The following is a 15,779-nucleotide window of genomic DNA, read 5'->3' as shown; positions in this document are numbered from 1 at the left end:
ACAGGGGGGATTTAGTAATTATCATTAATATCCACGCTTTGGGACTCAGCATTGAACATTATCATTTAACTTTAAAGTGGTCAACATATTTGTCAGGTTCGGTTTTTCAGCCAGGGTTATATTTGTTATCGTTTGAAGAATCACTCGAGCTGGACTGTAATACTTCTAGTAAAAGACAACTTTGACTACACCCCTCTTTAAGAATAATGGTTGATGCTGGTTGGAAAGTTGTTCCTAATATCTTGTGTTCGTGTTATTAAGTAATTAATTTGATAACTGCGCATTGTTATTGAATGATAAGAGTGGTGTGTACTTTGTTGTCTGACGTTTGTTGACACTTTTATGGTGTCTAAGTGCGACGGACTAAATCAAGCTATGTAATAACTTGTTGACATGTCATCACTTGCCAGTATCTTTTATCACAGCAATATACGCACTAAATGTATTTACATCAGAAATATTAGTAAATATCTTGTGGAGTTTGACTTAAGGTTTACTTCATGTTCGATTCACACTTGCTGCAGATTTTCTCAAGGCAAAAAAAATTACTCTTTATATTAAGCCCAGGTTTATCTCTATCATAAAGCTATTAAGCAGAAAATACTGCTCATCAATGTTCTCTGCTAAGCAAAGTTTGAGGGGGCACCAGTCACAACATTGTAAATTTACGGTAAATTTGGTTGTGCTTTGCAAGTTTGTGTGCTTACAGGTTTAATGAAAGCTCATACTCGATTCACACTTGCAGCAACATTCCCCGGTGCAAAGTGAACTCTTACATTTACGTGATCCCCGGGGTTTATCTCCAATAAGGGAGCTCACGGGCAGTGGTAGCTTTTTTTCCGATTAGGCGGGGAACTTCCATATCAGCAAAAGCAATTTAAACCACCAGCTTATAATTGTCCCAGGAACTTCCATAAACTTTCATGATAGGCGATGTTCTTTCCCATCTTGCAAAATTAAAAGATTCCAAAAGCTGTGTACCTTGTTTGGCTTATCTTTTATATAAAATGTTTTGTAATTTTCGTCGTTTGGTGCTCGATATGGGGCACGGTGTATCCCCTAAAGTGTATTCATGGTGCGCTTAGAATTCAAGGACTTCTATTGAGCATTTTAGGAGGGAGTGGTACTTTATACACCATTTCCCACATAATATGTGGGGAGGACACTCTCTGCCCCATATATCGTGCATGGTATAAATGTCATGATATAACTATGAAATGATGGTTCCTGGGTTATGTAACTTACACCATGGAGGGGGGGGACACCTCCAAATTATTAAAACAAACCTGCCACGCCCCTTCATCCCAACGCCCCTTGCACAGGGCACATCACATGTTTATCCCCTCACCCTCCTCTGTACCTCCCCCCCCCCCCCCCCTCCCCCATCTCACACTCAGGCCAGGGAAGAATTTCTTGCAAACCTGACTTACCTTTCATTGGACCGACTCTTTGATTCCAATGTTTATCCAATTAACCTCGATGCAATTTCGGCAAAGTAGACCAATGTTCATCATCGCTCTCATCCGAGTGATTAATGTCTCAATAACATACAGTACACCCCTGACTTCGGCCATGCGAAAACAAATAGTTGGTTAGGGTGCTCGCCATGCAAGCAGATTCTCCAGACCATTTTCTGTTTTCATTGTGTTGCTGCACGTTAATGTAGGCATCAAGTAATCAATCATCATTTCAAAGACACTGGACACTATTGGTAATTGTCAAAGACAAGTCTTCTCACTTGGTGTATCTTAACATACGCATTAAATAACAAACCTGTTCAAATTTGAGCTCAATCGGTCATCGAAGTTGCGAGAAAATGATGAAAGAAAAAACACCCTTGTTCGACGATTTGAGTGCTTTCAGATAGGAATAAAAGACTTCTAGCTATAGAAGTCTTTTAATAGTGAGAAATTACCTCTTCTCAAAAACTACGTTCCTTCAGAGGGAGACGTTTCTCACAATGTTTTATACTATCAACAGCTCTCCAATGCTCGTTACCAAGTCAGTTTTTAAGTTACTATTTTGTTTTGAGTAACTACCAAACGTGTACCTTCCCTTTAAGTTCATAAACAATTGCTTTCAGTTATATTTTGTTAAAGGTACTGGACACCATTGGTAATTACTCAAAATAATTGGTAGCATTAAAACGTACTTGATAACGGGTAATGGAGAGCTGAAACATTGTGAGAAACGGCTCCCTCTGAAGTAACGTAGTTTTTTTGAAATTTAGTAATTTCTCATTCAAATAATGATAGACTTCAGCAGCTGAAGCCTTTTATTTTGCATCTGAAAGCACACAAGGTGATGCAACAACGTTTTTTCTTGCATGTTGGGACACACCTAGTGAGAAGTATACTGGTCTTTGACAATTACAAAAGGTGTCCGGTGCCTTTGAGTTCATTCAAATTGCTTGTATGGGATCCTTTGATGGCGTTTCCAAACTAAGGGCTACGTCTTTGACTTCGTCTTGATCGTCATGTGAACCTGTCTTGAAGCAGAGCCTGCCATTTGCAGAAACCCCTAGCAACAGCCGCAGCCGTAGCCACAGTAGGACACTGTCTCAACAATTCGAGTCAGAATTGAAGCGGTATTAGAAGAGTCCAGTACCCAATTCGGGCATGTGAGTGACCAGAAGAGGGGCCTAATAGATCGCTCTTCTTGTCATTCAAAGTCCATCGTGGGAATAGACGTATACTAGTTACCTCGTTGCCACTCAATATGTGTTTTATAAGCAAGTGTTTATGCTTACAGGCTTTATGAAATCTGGCCCAGATATCCCAAGACTCAAATCCGAGCCATTCAGTGGACCCTTTTCTCTGGGGGGGGGGGGGGGGGGGGACATAATTAGGAATCTGATTGACAAAAAGACCAACTTCATTGACTCGGATCATTGACCATAGCTGAACCGAAAACAGATGCCACCTTGAAATGAGTTCGAAGAATGACTGCAATCTTCTTCTTTTTTGCACCTTAGAATTGCCATCCTAAAAAAAAATCCCGGTTTTTGTTTTTAAGAGTTGTCTTTTTTGTATCGATTTAGAAGAAGAAAAAATCCCCATTAAAAAAGCACTATACGCAATGGCAATTTCTTATAATGCAGAACACATGGCAAACAGACTAATCTCCGGGTCACGTCTGGCTCTTCTCTTTGGAGTGTACTTTTAGCAGTCATTACCAATCTTTACCTTTAAAGGGTTTAGGTTCTTTTTGTACGACACAAAACACAAGCGTCCACATATTATTTAAATCAAACTTTAAAGATAATTATGATGAACACATTTCCTTTTAAAAATTACTTGCTGAGGTACTACAGTTCTTGAGAAATTAGTAAGAAGTTTTCACGAAAATAGTTTTCGTCGCAGGTATGACGACAATTAATTTAGCATGTACAACGGGTATACGCAACTCTCCTGCAAATATTGCTCTGTGAATTCCATTTGTTTCCCCTCAAATTGAGGACTAATTCAGCTGAAACTTGTGCATGTAATTTGCATTACATGCATATCTTCAATCACAGAGAATAGAGATTCATGTCATGGCCAAAAACTTTGATCTTTAAAAGGTATAAAAACCCTTTAACCAGAATTAGTTTTGAAATGGCCTGATGACTTTACGAAACATGAAGGCATCAGCGATTAATAATGAGACGCAACTATAGCTACGGTGGAATTTCTTAATTAACTGCGGTTTGTTTTAGTAGATCAATATCAATAAACTTCCAGCCGTCGACGGCAAGAGTAAAAAGTTGACATCTCCTAAAAAGGAAGAAGCTCAATTTGTTTTCCTAAGTCTATCTGAGCATCTCTACTCCGTTAGGCAGCAAATGTGGGTGTTTTTCGTCTTATTCGGTTTAAGAATTAACTTTTAACCTATAGATAAGAATCCACCCCACCCCCCCCCCCCGTCCCATCCCCTCACCTTTCTCATTTTCGTGTAGTGGCCAAAAGGTCAAGCTCACTGCACTCAAGCTCATATTTGGTGTGTCTGATCAGCAGAGTGTGGGTTCGAATCCCAGTCTTGACACCAGTTCTTATCGCTAGGAGAAGGGGTTTGTCCTGATGTTTCTAAAGGTGTCTGCTGATGGGTTCAATAATGGTTTTATACAAAACTGCCGCTGGCGCAAGACATTAAAATTGTAAATAATTTCAACAAAGATACATTGAGTTTTAATCTCACACACTTTTAAAGTGTGCAGTGCTATTGTTTGTTTAATGAGCAATAATCATTGCGTATAATGAAAGGTCTTCTTATATAGATAAATCACCGAGCACAGAGTGGGAAGCTTACCGAATCCTCTGGACTTTACCTCCTCGGGACTCTCTAATTAAAAGACAAGCCCATGATCGAGCCGCGTGCTCTGGATATCTATCAATTTAATTGCAGTGTCTGCTCCCTGGACATGAGCTGGTTTGTTGTGTTTTGGCTAACATTCATTATCAAAGAGCCAATAATCTGCTTAAAGGTACTGGACACTATTAGGATTTACTCAAAATAATTGTTGAGAAAATAGAATTAGCTGTTGCAAACAACTTACCAACCAAATGGACCGAGGGTATAAATGCAAAAAAAATAGTTTTTGGCCTGACGTTTCGACCCTAGCAGAGTCTTTCTCGAAGGCTAAATGACAACACAACAAACATGAACAGGTAACTAGGTGAAACATAAGCAGTGAAGTGGAAATACATGAATGGGGTTAGAAAGCATACAGAAAAAAGCAAGGTAAACAATGAATAGGGGGCAAGGGGGTGTAGGGAAGGGACTGGCTTGAACACAAAAAGAAGGAAACACAAAGGAAAATATCAAGGGTGTTGGTGGGGGGGAAAAGTAATCAATTAGTGAATGAGGCTCAGGCTAAAAGGCTGTGGGAGACGGCAAATCAAAATGTTTATTAGTTGTTTCCTTCTTGGATGTTCAGACCGTGGGATTGAATGGTCTGGAGGCGACTAATCCAGAGTTTTTACCTACTCAAACGAACAGTCTCTCTGTGGTTGCCTAGATGCACTGTAAAACCATGTCAGAAATTGAGTGATTAGGAAGATTGAAGTGATGTCCTACAGGTGTATCCAGATTTTGGGTATTGACTGTAGAACTACACTCAAGAGGCGTTTCTTTATAGCCTTTATGCTATTTTATTTGTTATTCGGTTTTAATTTATTTTTCTCAGAGAAACATATTTCGAGCCAACTATATAGAATTTAAATTACATTCAAAACTCACTAGTGAAAACATTATAGGTACTACCTATAACCTGTATTCACAATAACTATCATTATTCTTTCATTTATTTAATGTACATGTATTCATTTATTTGTCTACATTTTATTATAATAATTTGTATCGTCTGTTTGTTTTGTGGTTTTTCCTAAACGTCCTTCCCCTTCCCCTAGTGCTTACTTACTCCCCAAAAAGTTTGTTCACACTGACCGGTTCATTTCACTAATAATTCAACCTGTTCTCGAGATGACGGGGCAAACTAATTACCTTCCCCCTCGGTGTTTACCACGCTGGATGTGTATTGTCCAACATTTAAAACTGACCCAACAATTTTGGTTTAATAATATAATAATGACAAATAACTGATATTGTCAAAGACCAGTTATTATGTGAACATTTATGTGAAAAAAAGCTTGTTGCACAAATTTATGTGCTTCATATTTTTGGTGAAAAAATTACCTCTTTCTCAAAAACTACGTTACTTCAGAGGAAGCCGTTTCTCACAATCTTACTGTCAACAGCTCCTCATTCCTCATTATCAAGTAAGGTTTTATGCTATCAATTTATTTTTTTACCAATAGTGTTCATGCCTTTAATAAAACCTTGTCATAATAAAAGGCTTTGACAGCTGATGTTTTTTTAGTATTTGAGTGAGAAATAACCTTTTTTCTCAAAAACTACGTTACTTCAGAGGGAACCGTTTCTCCATAGCTCGTTACCAAGTAAGTTGTTATGCTAATATTTGCTTTGAGTCGTTACCAAAAGTGTCCAGCGTCTACAGGTTATCAGATTCCTTAAAAAAAATGTCCAGAAACACCAACAATGTTATATTTTAAAGCCGCTTATGATTAAATCAAGATTATGGTGTGAATTTACCAGCTGTTATGGTAATAATAATCATTCTCGGGCTTGATATTTAACTCCTCGTCTGAACGTACCCATTGATACACTGGTACAACCACATGACAATCTAAATTATCAGTTATCTAACTGTCGTCACTATCGGTAGACTCACCCATACGTCACAGCTATACGACTGTTTGCCAACAACTATTGCAGTTTATTTATTTCCTAGGGCCAGAGAGACGCAATACTTCAACAGCATGTTCAGCGACGAAAATTTAGGGCAAAATATCAATTATGACTGAGCTATGCAGAGGGGGTACACCCTTTTTCATTTGGTGGGGGGGGGGGGGGGGGGGCACGACACACGTCTGGCCGATAAAAGCTGTAGTTAGCGTTTGGAGGTTTCTAAAACAAGATTTTCCTGACTGGTATGCCCGTTTTCAGCGCTCCTGTAACTTCGTTCATTACCGCCGAATAATGGTTTGAAAACAAATAATACGCGGTATGTTTGGCCTTCGAGCAAGGACTGTTGTATGGTTTGACAATGACTCAAATGCTAGAGAGACACAGTTTGAACCTGGCTCTTGCTAACACATCCCTGCATCCGGTGGAGGTACAAACAATAGACATTGATTGAGTTACACAACGAAATATAATTATTATCCTGGTAATTTTTAATTGCGAAATCCCAGATTATATTATTCAAAGGGGGGAGGCACGGACATTAATACAAAGTTTATGTCATACGAAATGCTTGTGTTGGTTTGGGGGTACAATTACACATATCCCAGCTGGAAATACATAAGAGAAATGTTGGCACAACTTCATAGAGCTGCTGCAGTTTAAACACACAAAGTTGCTAAGCACAACAAAATTATGCTTACCAGAATAAGGATACCATATAATTATTAAACACAATTTCCATACAAAATGTAACTGGTAAAGGGCCTATACTGCTAAAGTTTTACTTAGCAGAAAAGTATGAGAAATAGTGTGCTATCAGTGAAATAAAGAAAGGGAATTTTAACAAGTTTGCAAGTACTATTTTTCCTTCTATACAAACCATTATATGGGCACCAATCCCATTAACGATAACGACGTGTGATACTCAGTGGTAACCTGTTTATGGTAAGCACGATATTTCCTTCCTAAGCATTTCTATTTTACAGTCAGCTTTACAATCATGTTTCGGCGAAATGAAGGACACAGTAATAATTAAATGGGGACATGAGACTCGGGAAATGAATTGCAACAACACGGTCCGGACACTGGATTTTTTTTTAACTTACGTATAATATCTCTAATTTATTTCCTTTCTTAAATATACTTCACAGTTGCAGACGTTATATAACAGCATAAAATGTGCAATTTGTCCTTAATAAGGCAATCATAAATACAGTGATAACTGAAAATAATGTCAAAACATTGTAGCAATTTACATCAATATACAATTTTTTTTTATAGTCTTGACCTGGCTAGAGAATTAACACAAGAGGGCGCTGTTCATGTGGATATGGATTTCAGATAAATTACTTTTTCTGAAACCGCGGCTTTTGATTTGGCCCGTCAATTATTTTAGTACAGACTTTAAAGGCTTTGGGTACTCTTTGTAACACAACACAATGTCCTCAGATAAATATTAAACTTACATTATTTGAAGATAATGATGGTAGAAACCTTCCCTTAAAATATTACTTGCTGGGGTGCTATAGTTTTTGAGAAATGAGAAAACAAGTCACGAAAATAACTTTCGCAGGTGGATGAAGCCCTAGATCAGAGCTTTAAACATAGCTTGACCTCTGGATTTGTAAGGTCAATGTCGTCAAGCCATGAAGTAAATTAACAGCACAAAATTAATCAAATTGTAACAAGTTGGACTGAAGTGGACAATAATGCTTAAAAATAAATAATGTTACCAAAAAGAAAACATGACAAACAACTGCCATGAAGTAAGACTGGTATGGCAAAATTATGTAACCTAAAATGAATTTCTCTACAGAAGTTTACATAGTAACAATATGGTACAATAACAACTCATAAAATGGAATTTGTTACATGTAGATGTACAGTAAAAATACTGCTTTTTGGAAGAAGAAAAACAAATATTTCTTGAGCAACAAACAAACCTGTTGGGCATTCTTCCTAAGTTTCAGCCAAAAGTTGTTAAATAAGTTTGCGGATGTATATTGTTGTTTTAAAAAAACTGTCAAAAGGCATCAACAATCAACATTTTAGGAAACCAATATTTGATTCTGCAGTTTATTGATCTACAATTCTGGATAGTCAGTATTTGAAATTATTTTCAAACACTTTTTATTCCATTACGCATCCAACAGCACAAGCGCCAGTAAAAAGGATGGTTAGGAGAAGAAACTAATGGTAAGTTTTTGATTTGGGAGGGGAACCCTGAATGGTCCACAGAGGAGAAAGTCAGGGAAAGAAACCACTGAGCCAACCCGACGTACTTAAATCTCCACACTCATGCAGAATATTTATGTTCACTAAACATTGTACATGAAGACAAAGTGCAAGTAATAGCCCTTTGAGACACAGCAGGAACAGTGGTATTGATTCAAAATTCTGACCAGAACTAAAGAGTGCAATAATAACTTAAGTCAGGACATACAGTTGCAACCCCAACACCAACCCCAACACCAACCCCAACAACAACCCCAACAACAACAACAACAACAACAACAACAACAACAACAACAACAACAACAACAACAACAACAACAACAACAACAACAACAACAACAACAACAACAACAACAACAACAACAACAACAACAACAACAACAACAACAACAACAACAACAACAACAACAACAACAACAACAACAACAACAACAAATGACATTATGTTTGATAAAACATAGAAAATAAATAAAACACCATTTTGTACATGATAGAAGTCCTTACATGGCAATAAATACTGTTGTGTATATTATGTACAATAACTTTGTATAAGCACTGGGGGCAATCGATGGATATTTTAAAATTTAACAATTAATTTGATCAATTTGTTTGATATGAAGCTGGAAAACTAAAAAACCTGTACGCAACATAACAATCTTAACTAAATTCAAAGAAGCGATTCATCTTTAAAACAAAATTGATATAAACTCAACAACAAAAATATTGTAACATTTGTTTTAAGGCCCCAATTTTCATAAAACTTTCAATCTTTCCGCTAAGGACACTAAAGTATGCTTAGCGGAAGCAGGTTACCAGCCACAATATTATGTGATGAACATTGCTAGTGCCTAGTTCCCTTGCGATGTTTGCTGAGAAAATGAAACTGTGAATCAATATTCACTGCTTATAACATGATATATCAAAGAAAGTGCGAGGAGATCGGTGACAAATCCCAGTATCAGGAAAAATCCTGACAGTATAGTGCTCTTCAGGTTTAATGTTTATGGTTTTCGCTACAGGTGAAACTTTTGTATATAAAACAACAACAAACTTTGTTTGTATCCTGCAGTGAGTTGCTTAGGCCCAATAATAAATACAGCCACTGTTGAAGTACAACTTAATGTCTTTGGCAAAAAAGGGGGGAAAGTTTCAGAACGTGGCAAAGTCTTTTAGAAATTTGGTTGAAAATTGCTTAGTTTCAAGGCAAGTATGGCTTAAAAAATCTCCAAGACATATAGAAATGGAAGTGGAATACAGGGAATTCTATAGATACATTAAAGTCTGGAGGTTTTTTTTTTAATTATTAATTAATGCGATGGTGTAGTGGGGTGGTTAATGTTTTGGCACAGATTGGTGAAGTTGTAGAAAAGGATGATTTACAAAGTTGCCAAAAAATGGTAGGTTCGAAAACATGCCTGAAAACCCATAAGGCTTCTAAGGGGTTAAAAGTTGCTATAATGGTGGGTCTCTTTTTGTTCATGCATATAAATGATTTCTATTACGATCTGTGACTTCATTGCAAACAAGATCATGGTTATTCCTCATAAAGCAGACCAAATTTAAGCCACAGAAACATTTTGCTGCTTACAATCCCCTCCCCGGCCCATTTTAATAGAGCTGCTGTAGCAGAAAATATTGCTTAACATTTTTCTGCTAAGCACAACTAAGCAGCATACCAGTTACATTTTATACATGTGAAATGGTACTTAAGCTGGTAATCTTGATCTGCTAAGCACAACTTTGATGTGCTCAGCAACTTTGTATGCTTAAAGCAGGTCTATGAAATTGGGCCGAGGTGTTCAACAAATAGCATAAATATAATTGTTCTACCCTGTAATGTCGATTGCAATCTCAAAATGTGCAAAGATTTCTAAGTTTCTGGATGTTACAAACTAGCATAAGTTCATATAATAAGCGTTATCCACATAAATACAAAAAGCACACATACAAAAAGTTACACGTATTGCAAGCAGGGCAATGTTGTGACAATAGAAGGCCGTACAGTGTTAAAGTGGCTTCTTCCAGTTTAAACTGGTTCATTCCAGTCTCAACTGGTTCTTTTGACCAAACTTTTTAAAGTTTTCAAGGAAACTGAGGAGTCATTCATTATTAAGCAATGGTTTAAGCTACATTGATTATTTAAAAGTTACCTCTTCAACAACCTTGTTCCCTGGGCCACTGATCTCGCCACTCCCTTGTATTGGTCGATTGTGGCAGTGTATGGCACATTTTAATCAGGCTTGCGGCCTATAAACTTAATGTGCTCGCTCAAGAACTTTCCAAACAGAATGGCAGTCATGATTCTTACCTTTTACAAAAAATATTTGGTTGCACTTAAACCCAACCATGGGCAGATTGATTACTTCCTAAAAACCCCTTAACCAGTTTCAATTTGCAGAACTAAACTAACAACTGGAACTGGCCAAGAAAAATTCAAATCAACTATACCAAGATTAAATCAACCAGTTCTGACAGCTTTGTAATTGCATATTGAATCAGCAGCCGAGTCAATTCTCTCAACACGAAACAAGTTTTAACTGCAAAAAAAAAACTAGTTCAGACAAATTAGTTCCGCATAAAACCAGCCGAAAGCAGTTGAAATGCAATGCCGACTCAGCAGACCATGTCCTCGTCCGACGAACCAGTTCAAAGTGGTTCAATCTACTTCATACCATCCATAACCGGTTTGAAGTCTGTCATGCTGGTGAAGTCTAGGTCCCCGCCTCCTTCCTCGTCCCCTTCCTCTTCGTCTTGTCTGAAGAGGGGATTGCAGCGAGACAGAACCAATTTGCAGGGAAGCTGCTCTTGGTAAAAAGAGTAGTGGTGGACGAGTCGGGGCAAGTCAGCAAAATCACGTCCGAAACCCTGCAAAATGGGAAATCAGTTTTAAAAATGTGTACAAAAGTATATTCCAAACTGGTAAGCACTAACAAAAGGGAGGGGGAAAAACACCCACAACACCCCACACAGAACTGGACAGTAGAGGGCGCTATTCAAATGACGGTTGCTCGAAATAAAAAGAGTAGTGCAGTTGTGGAAGAATCGAGGCAAGTCAGCAAATCACGTCCAAAAACCCGCAAAAGGTAAATAAAAAGATATACATGTAGAAGGATTTTCCAAATTGGTGAGCACTTACATAAGGGAGGGAAAAATAGCTCTAAAACCCTACTCAGATTAGGGTTAAACCAAAGATAATTACCTTAACTTGATTGTGTTTTCATTTGTATTTGCATGAAATGCCATGTTTTGCTTCACATGAAATACCGAGTCCTGTAACAAGGACAATAGAGGGCGCTACTCAAATTAGGGTTAAACCATTCCAAAGGTAATTACCTTGATTGTGTAGCCACCATTTTTGGTTCGTACAACTAAGTAGTTTGCGATTCCACTCTCGTTGAAGTTGAGATCTACCTTGATAGAGAGAGCAAAGCATCCTGGGTGACTTTTACTTTCTCGGACGATAAAGGCTCCCTTTTCTTCTTGCTGCAGAATCTCCACTGCAATCTCTCTGTACAAACAAAAACAATAACAAACATTTGTTAATAATGGCTGGACAACAATATTTCTTCTTGGTGAAGGGCACCCTATGAGGACATTGTGAAATTCTACTGGATCATTTCATGGGCACCAAGGCAAAGACCAGGAGGCTTGGAGGCAATCGCCTTTGTTGCGTCCGTGAAGTATCGTACCTGCTATAGTTCCTTCACCCCTAATGTATTTTCCTAAACCTATTGCTAAACCCAAACCCAAACCAAGACTGTTGATCACAAGGAGTTATCGAAACATACGGTTATCGGCAGTCACCCGTGCAGAGCAATTATCAAAACACTAGAGCAGTTCTCGTTTGAAGAAAAAAATGTGAGATCAGCTATTCTGTGTCCTGCATACCAGAACTCACAAACTGACACCAAGTTAAAAACCACACCATTTCCATTTTTAACCAACAAAAACCCAAGCACTCCACAAAACCTTTTATACCAAGGAAGTAAGCACTGATATTTGCCCCCAAAACCTGCTTCAAGTCCTTTTACCACAATAATTACTGCCAAACTTTCCAGGAAATTCCCTGATTTGGTGCAGGATCCATATAACATGGCAGGATGGAACACTGCCCGCGGTTTCTACATGAATTGCCCTAGAAATGGGTGTGTCCATTACCGGTTAGACAGCCTCTTCATACCGCTTCCATACAGCCCAGCGCAACATCCCCCCCCCCCCCTAACCCACAGTGTCTCCAAGGTGCAGGCAATAACGGAAGTCTAGCACCTAATTAATTTGTTGGTAGATTACGCATTGATTGATGGGCACCAGTCTTAGTGTCTAGATACAGGTGAACCATCTAGTAGGTACAGCTACTGCCTAAGAGGAATGAAAGCCAGCCCCTTTCAGCAGCTCTTGTACCATCACTTTGGGCCTAGTTGCATAGAGCTGCTTTACAGGCAGAGAACATTTATTTGGTTTGCAGTAACACCATGTGTGTATCTGCTTGCCTTGTAGATTATGTTCTTTTTGAGAACTTGTCTTGCTTTATATTCTACTATAGCGGAGTAGGTTTTCCGAATTTGGGGGACTTCTCAGTTCTGAAAAGAACTGTCCGGCTTTACTACTACCTGGGCCGAAGGTAGAAGATCTTTAACCATGTTGGTGGATTTAGGGGACTTCTGAGAGGATTGAGGAGTGGGTTGAGGGGATTTTTTTCATGTGACACAGAAAATCATTTAAAAAAAATTATCTTACAAAGAAAAGAAACAAAACCCATGAGTGCCCAAGACATGTATGGAGAAGCAAAATAATTAATTCTTTTGCAATTTTTTTTTCTGTTTCACGATGCTCTAGACATAATGCTTGTGTGAAGTGAAAAAACATCCATTGCAAGTGTAATGGCCGAGCAGTTAAGAGCACCAAATTCAAACTCTGGTGTTTCTGATCATCAGAGTGTGGGTTCGAATCCCCAACAGTGACACTTGTGTCCTTAAGCAAGACACTTCACCATTGCTTCGTCCTTCAGATGGGACGTTAAGCCATTGGTCCCATGTGTTGTGTAACGCATGTAAAAGAACCCAGTGTACAAGGGCTGACCTATATCCATATAATGGCAATGGCCTTTAAAGACTTTTCAGGCTTCTTAACAACTTTGGGACAAAAACATTGAATCAGGACTGGACCTGAATCAGATATATTACAAACAAACAGTCTAAAGCTACTTACTAAAATCATCATTTCAATAAAATTTGACAGGTTTTCAGACCACAAAGATCAATTTATAACTGGCATTTCATTTCGAGGACAAAATGTGGCAGAAATAAAACACGAATTTGTCAAATACTAATTTGATTAGATACTTTTATGCAGACAAGTACTTGGTTATCAATCAAGATTTTGTTTTTACAAGAAATTCACAAGAAGTCTGAATATAATACTAATCCCATCAGAAAGTAAACCAGGTTAACAACCTATAAAAGCATGTTTTGACAGAATAAAAGACAAATTCATCAAAAACATTGTCTAAAGTACATGTAGATGTACATGTACATACAACTGTAAAGGATTACAGCAACAACTGCATTTGTTTTTTTTACAAAATAAAATCATAAAACTGACCCCTTTCTTGCCTTAAGAAACAAATCCCAATAGTAGAATCTAGAAATTAGCTACATCCATTACAAGAGTTGTGCATATTTTTGCAAACCTTAAGGCCAGTCGCGCGATGGTCGCGTGATGGAATCTTGATGCGCAATCTTTAAAAGACACTGTTTTTAGGCCTCAGTCTATTTCCATCGCACGACCATCACGCGACCGACTATAAACCTGCCTTCACGCAAATCTGCATGCATGTTCTTCAGCTACATGTAGTATACATACAAGCTTCAAATACGTCTGCAGGCCTGTATGTTTCGTTTTTGAAAGGGCAAGGGCACCAAGGCATTTTGTCCTTGATAAAGGGCCCCTTATGAGGAAGTTGTAAATTTCTACTTGTGCATGTAAACGGGCACCAAGGCAATTACCAGGGGGCATAGAGGCAATAGCCTTCATTGCCTCCATGAAGTAGCAGGCCCGTTTCCGCCCTAAGGAGGCTTGAAAAATTGTTGTTTAATTTTGTGTACAGTGTACGGTGTATGTAAGAGTTACTGCTTTGATATACACATAACTCTATGTAACGTCGGTGACGACATACAAAATGGTCTCACCACCTCCCTTCAGAACTAATCACATCATTACAGGTGTGATTTGTAAAGGAAATAAATGTTTGTTTCAATTTAACTAACTATTTTTATCCTGACTTTTTACCAACTCGACACCTGCAACAACTGTTTCCAGAAACATTTACGTCTAAAATACCGCACCCAAAAAAATCTGTCTTCCCAAAATAGAAGTTATTAGATGCCCCATGCCAAAACCTGAGCGCTTCTAGGAAACAGTGCAATGGCATAAAACAGTAAGGACAGTGGAAACATGAGCAGTGACATTAAAGGTAATGTGATGTCTTAAACATTTTTTATATTAAGATGAATTTCTACCTACAGGTGTGAGAGCTCTTATTCTCATCTACTTGATGAGCAAATAAATCCCAGTTTTGAGTTCCTGAGGAAATGACTGATTGGCATTAAAGGAACACCGGCATGTTAATCCAAAGGTCGATGGTTCAAATCCCGCTTTAGTAAATTTCTCTTTGCTGACACCTGAAGGTTTTATTGCTACATACATTAAGTGAAGCAGAATCAGTCAGGCGGAAATAGTGTGAAAAGAAAGGAGCCGAATGCATTCAGGCGTAGCAAATAATTTACATTTCATTTGAATGTAGAGGAATGTAATGAGTGCGATGAAACCATCCATCATCCCTTTAATGAAACACGAAGTAGCATACATGCTGGAAGGTCTACTATAATGAAAGGAACTTTGCAATTAATGTCATCGGAAGTAAAACAATGCAGTCTTTTGTTCATTAATATCCGACATGTTAAGTAGAGCATCCTGAAATGGGGCGGATTTCACAAACCCCCTGTGTGGCGCCAATTTGATAAGTTTGTATAATTAGGCAAAATTGCTACCACATTTTTGCTTTTGCTGGGCGGCGGTACACAAGGACTATTATGCTTGCCTGTTTTTGCTCCAAAAAAAATTGGATTTGTTGGAACAAACAAGTCAACGAGTTTGAAGTTGGACGCTTTGGGACTTTGTGTTATGTACACTTTAACAAAAAGGCATCTGCAGAGAGAACAATGTTTCTGAAGAAAAAAATGTTTATAAACATTGCTGGCAATTCACAGGATTTGGTTGGTAGCTGAATAGGGAAAAAACAA

General features: G+C 38.2%; 1 protein-coding gene across 2 annotated transcripts in view; it reads right to left on the bottom strand.

The window, feature by feature from the left end:
* Window positions 1–7,088: 7,088 nt before the first annotated feature.
* Window positions 7,089–15,779, bottom strand: part of LOC139950625 (uncharacterized) — a 72,234-nt gene continuing 63,543 nt past the window's right edge. Inside the window, exons 9-10 of one of the 2 annotated variants that reach the window (XM_071949399.1) lie at window positions 11,812–11,986; window positions 7,089–11,343 (exon numbers count right to left, since the gene is read on the bottom strand). In XM_071949399.1, coding sequence (XP_071805500.1) covers window positions 11,140–11,343; window positions 11,812–11,986 — 379 coding nt within the window. In that variant the 3' untranslated portion in view covers window positions 7,089–11,139. The remainder of the gene's footprint in view (window positions 11,344–11,811; window positions 11,987–15,779) is intronic. The other variant, XM_071949400.1, reaches the window with a different exon arrangement.

This window comes from Asterias amurensis, chromosome 18 (genome assembly GCF_032118995.1).
Source record: "Asterias amurensis chromosome 18, ASM3211899v1".
Classification (NCBI taxonomy): Eukaryota; Metazoa; Echinodermata; class Asteroidea; order Forcipulatida; family Asteriidae; genus Asterias; species Asterias amurensis.
This window is presented reverse-complemented; position numbering and strand designations above follow the sequence as displayed.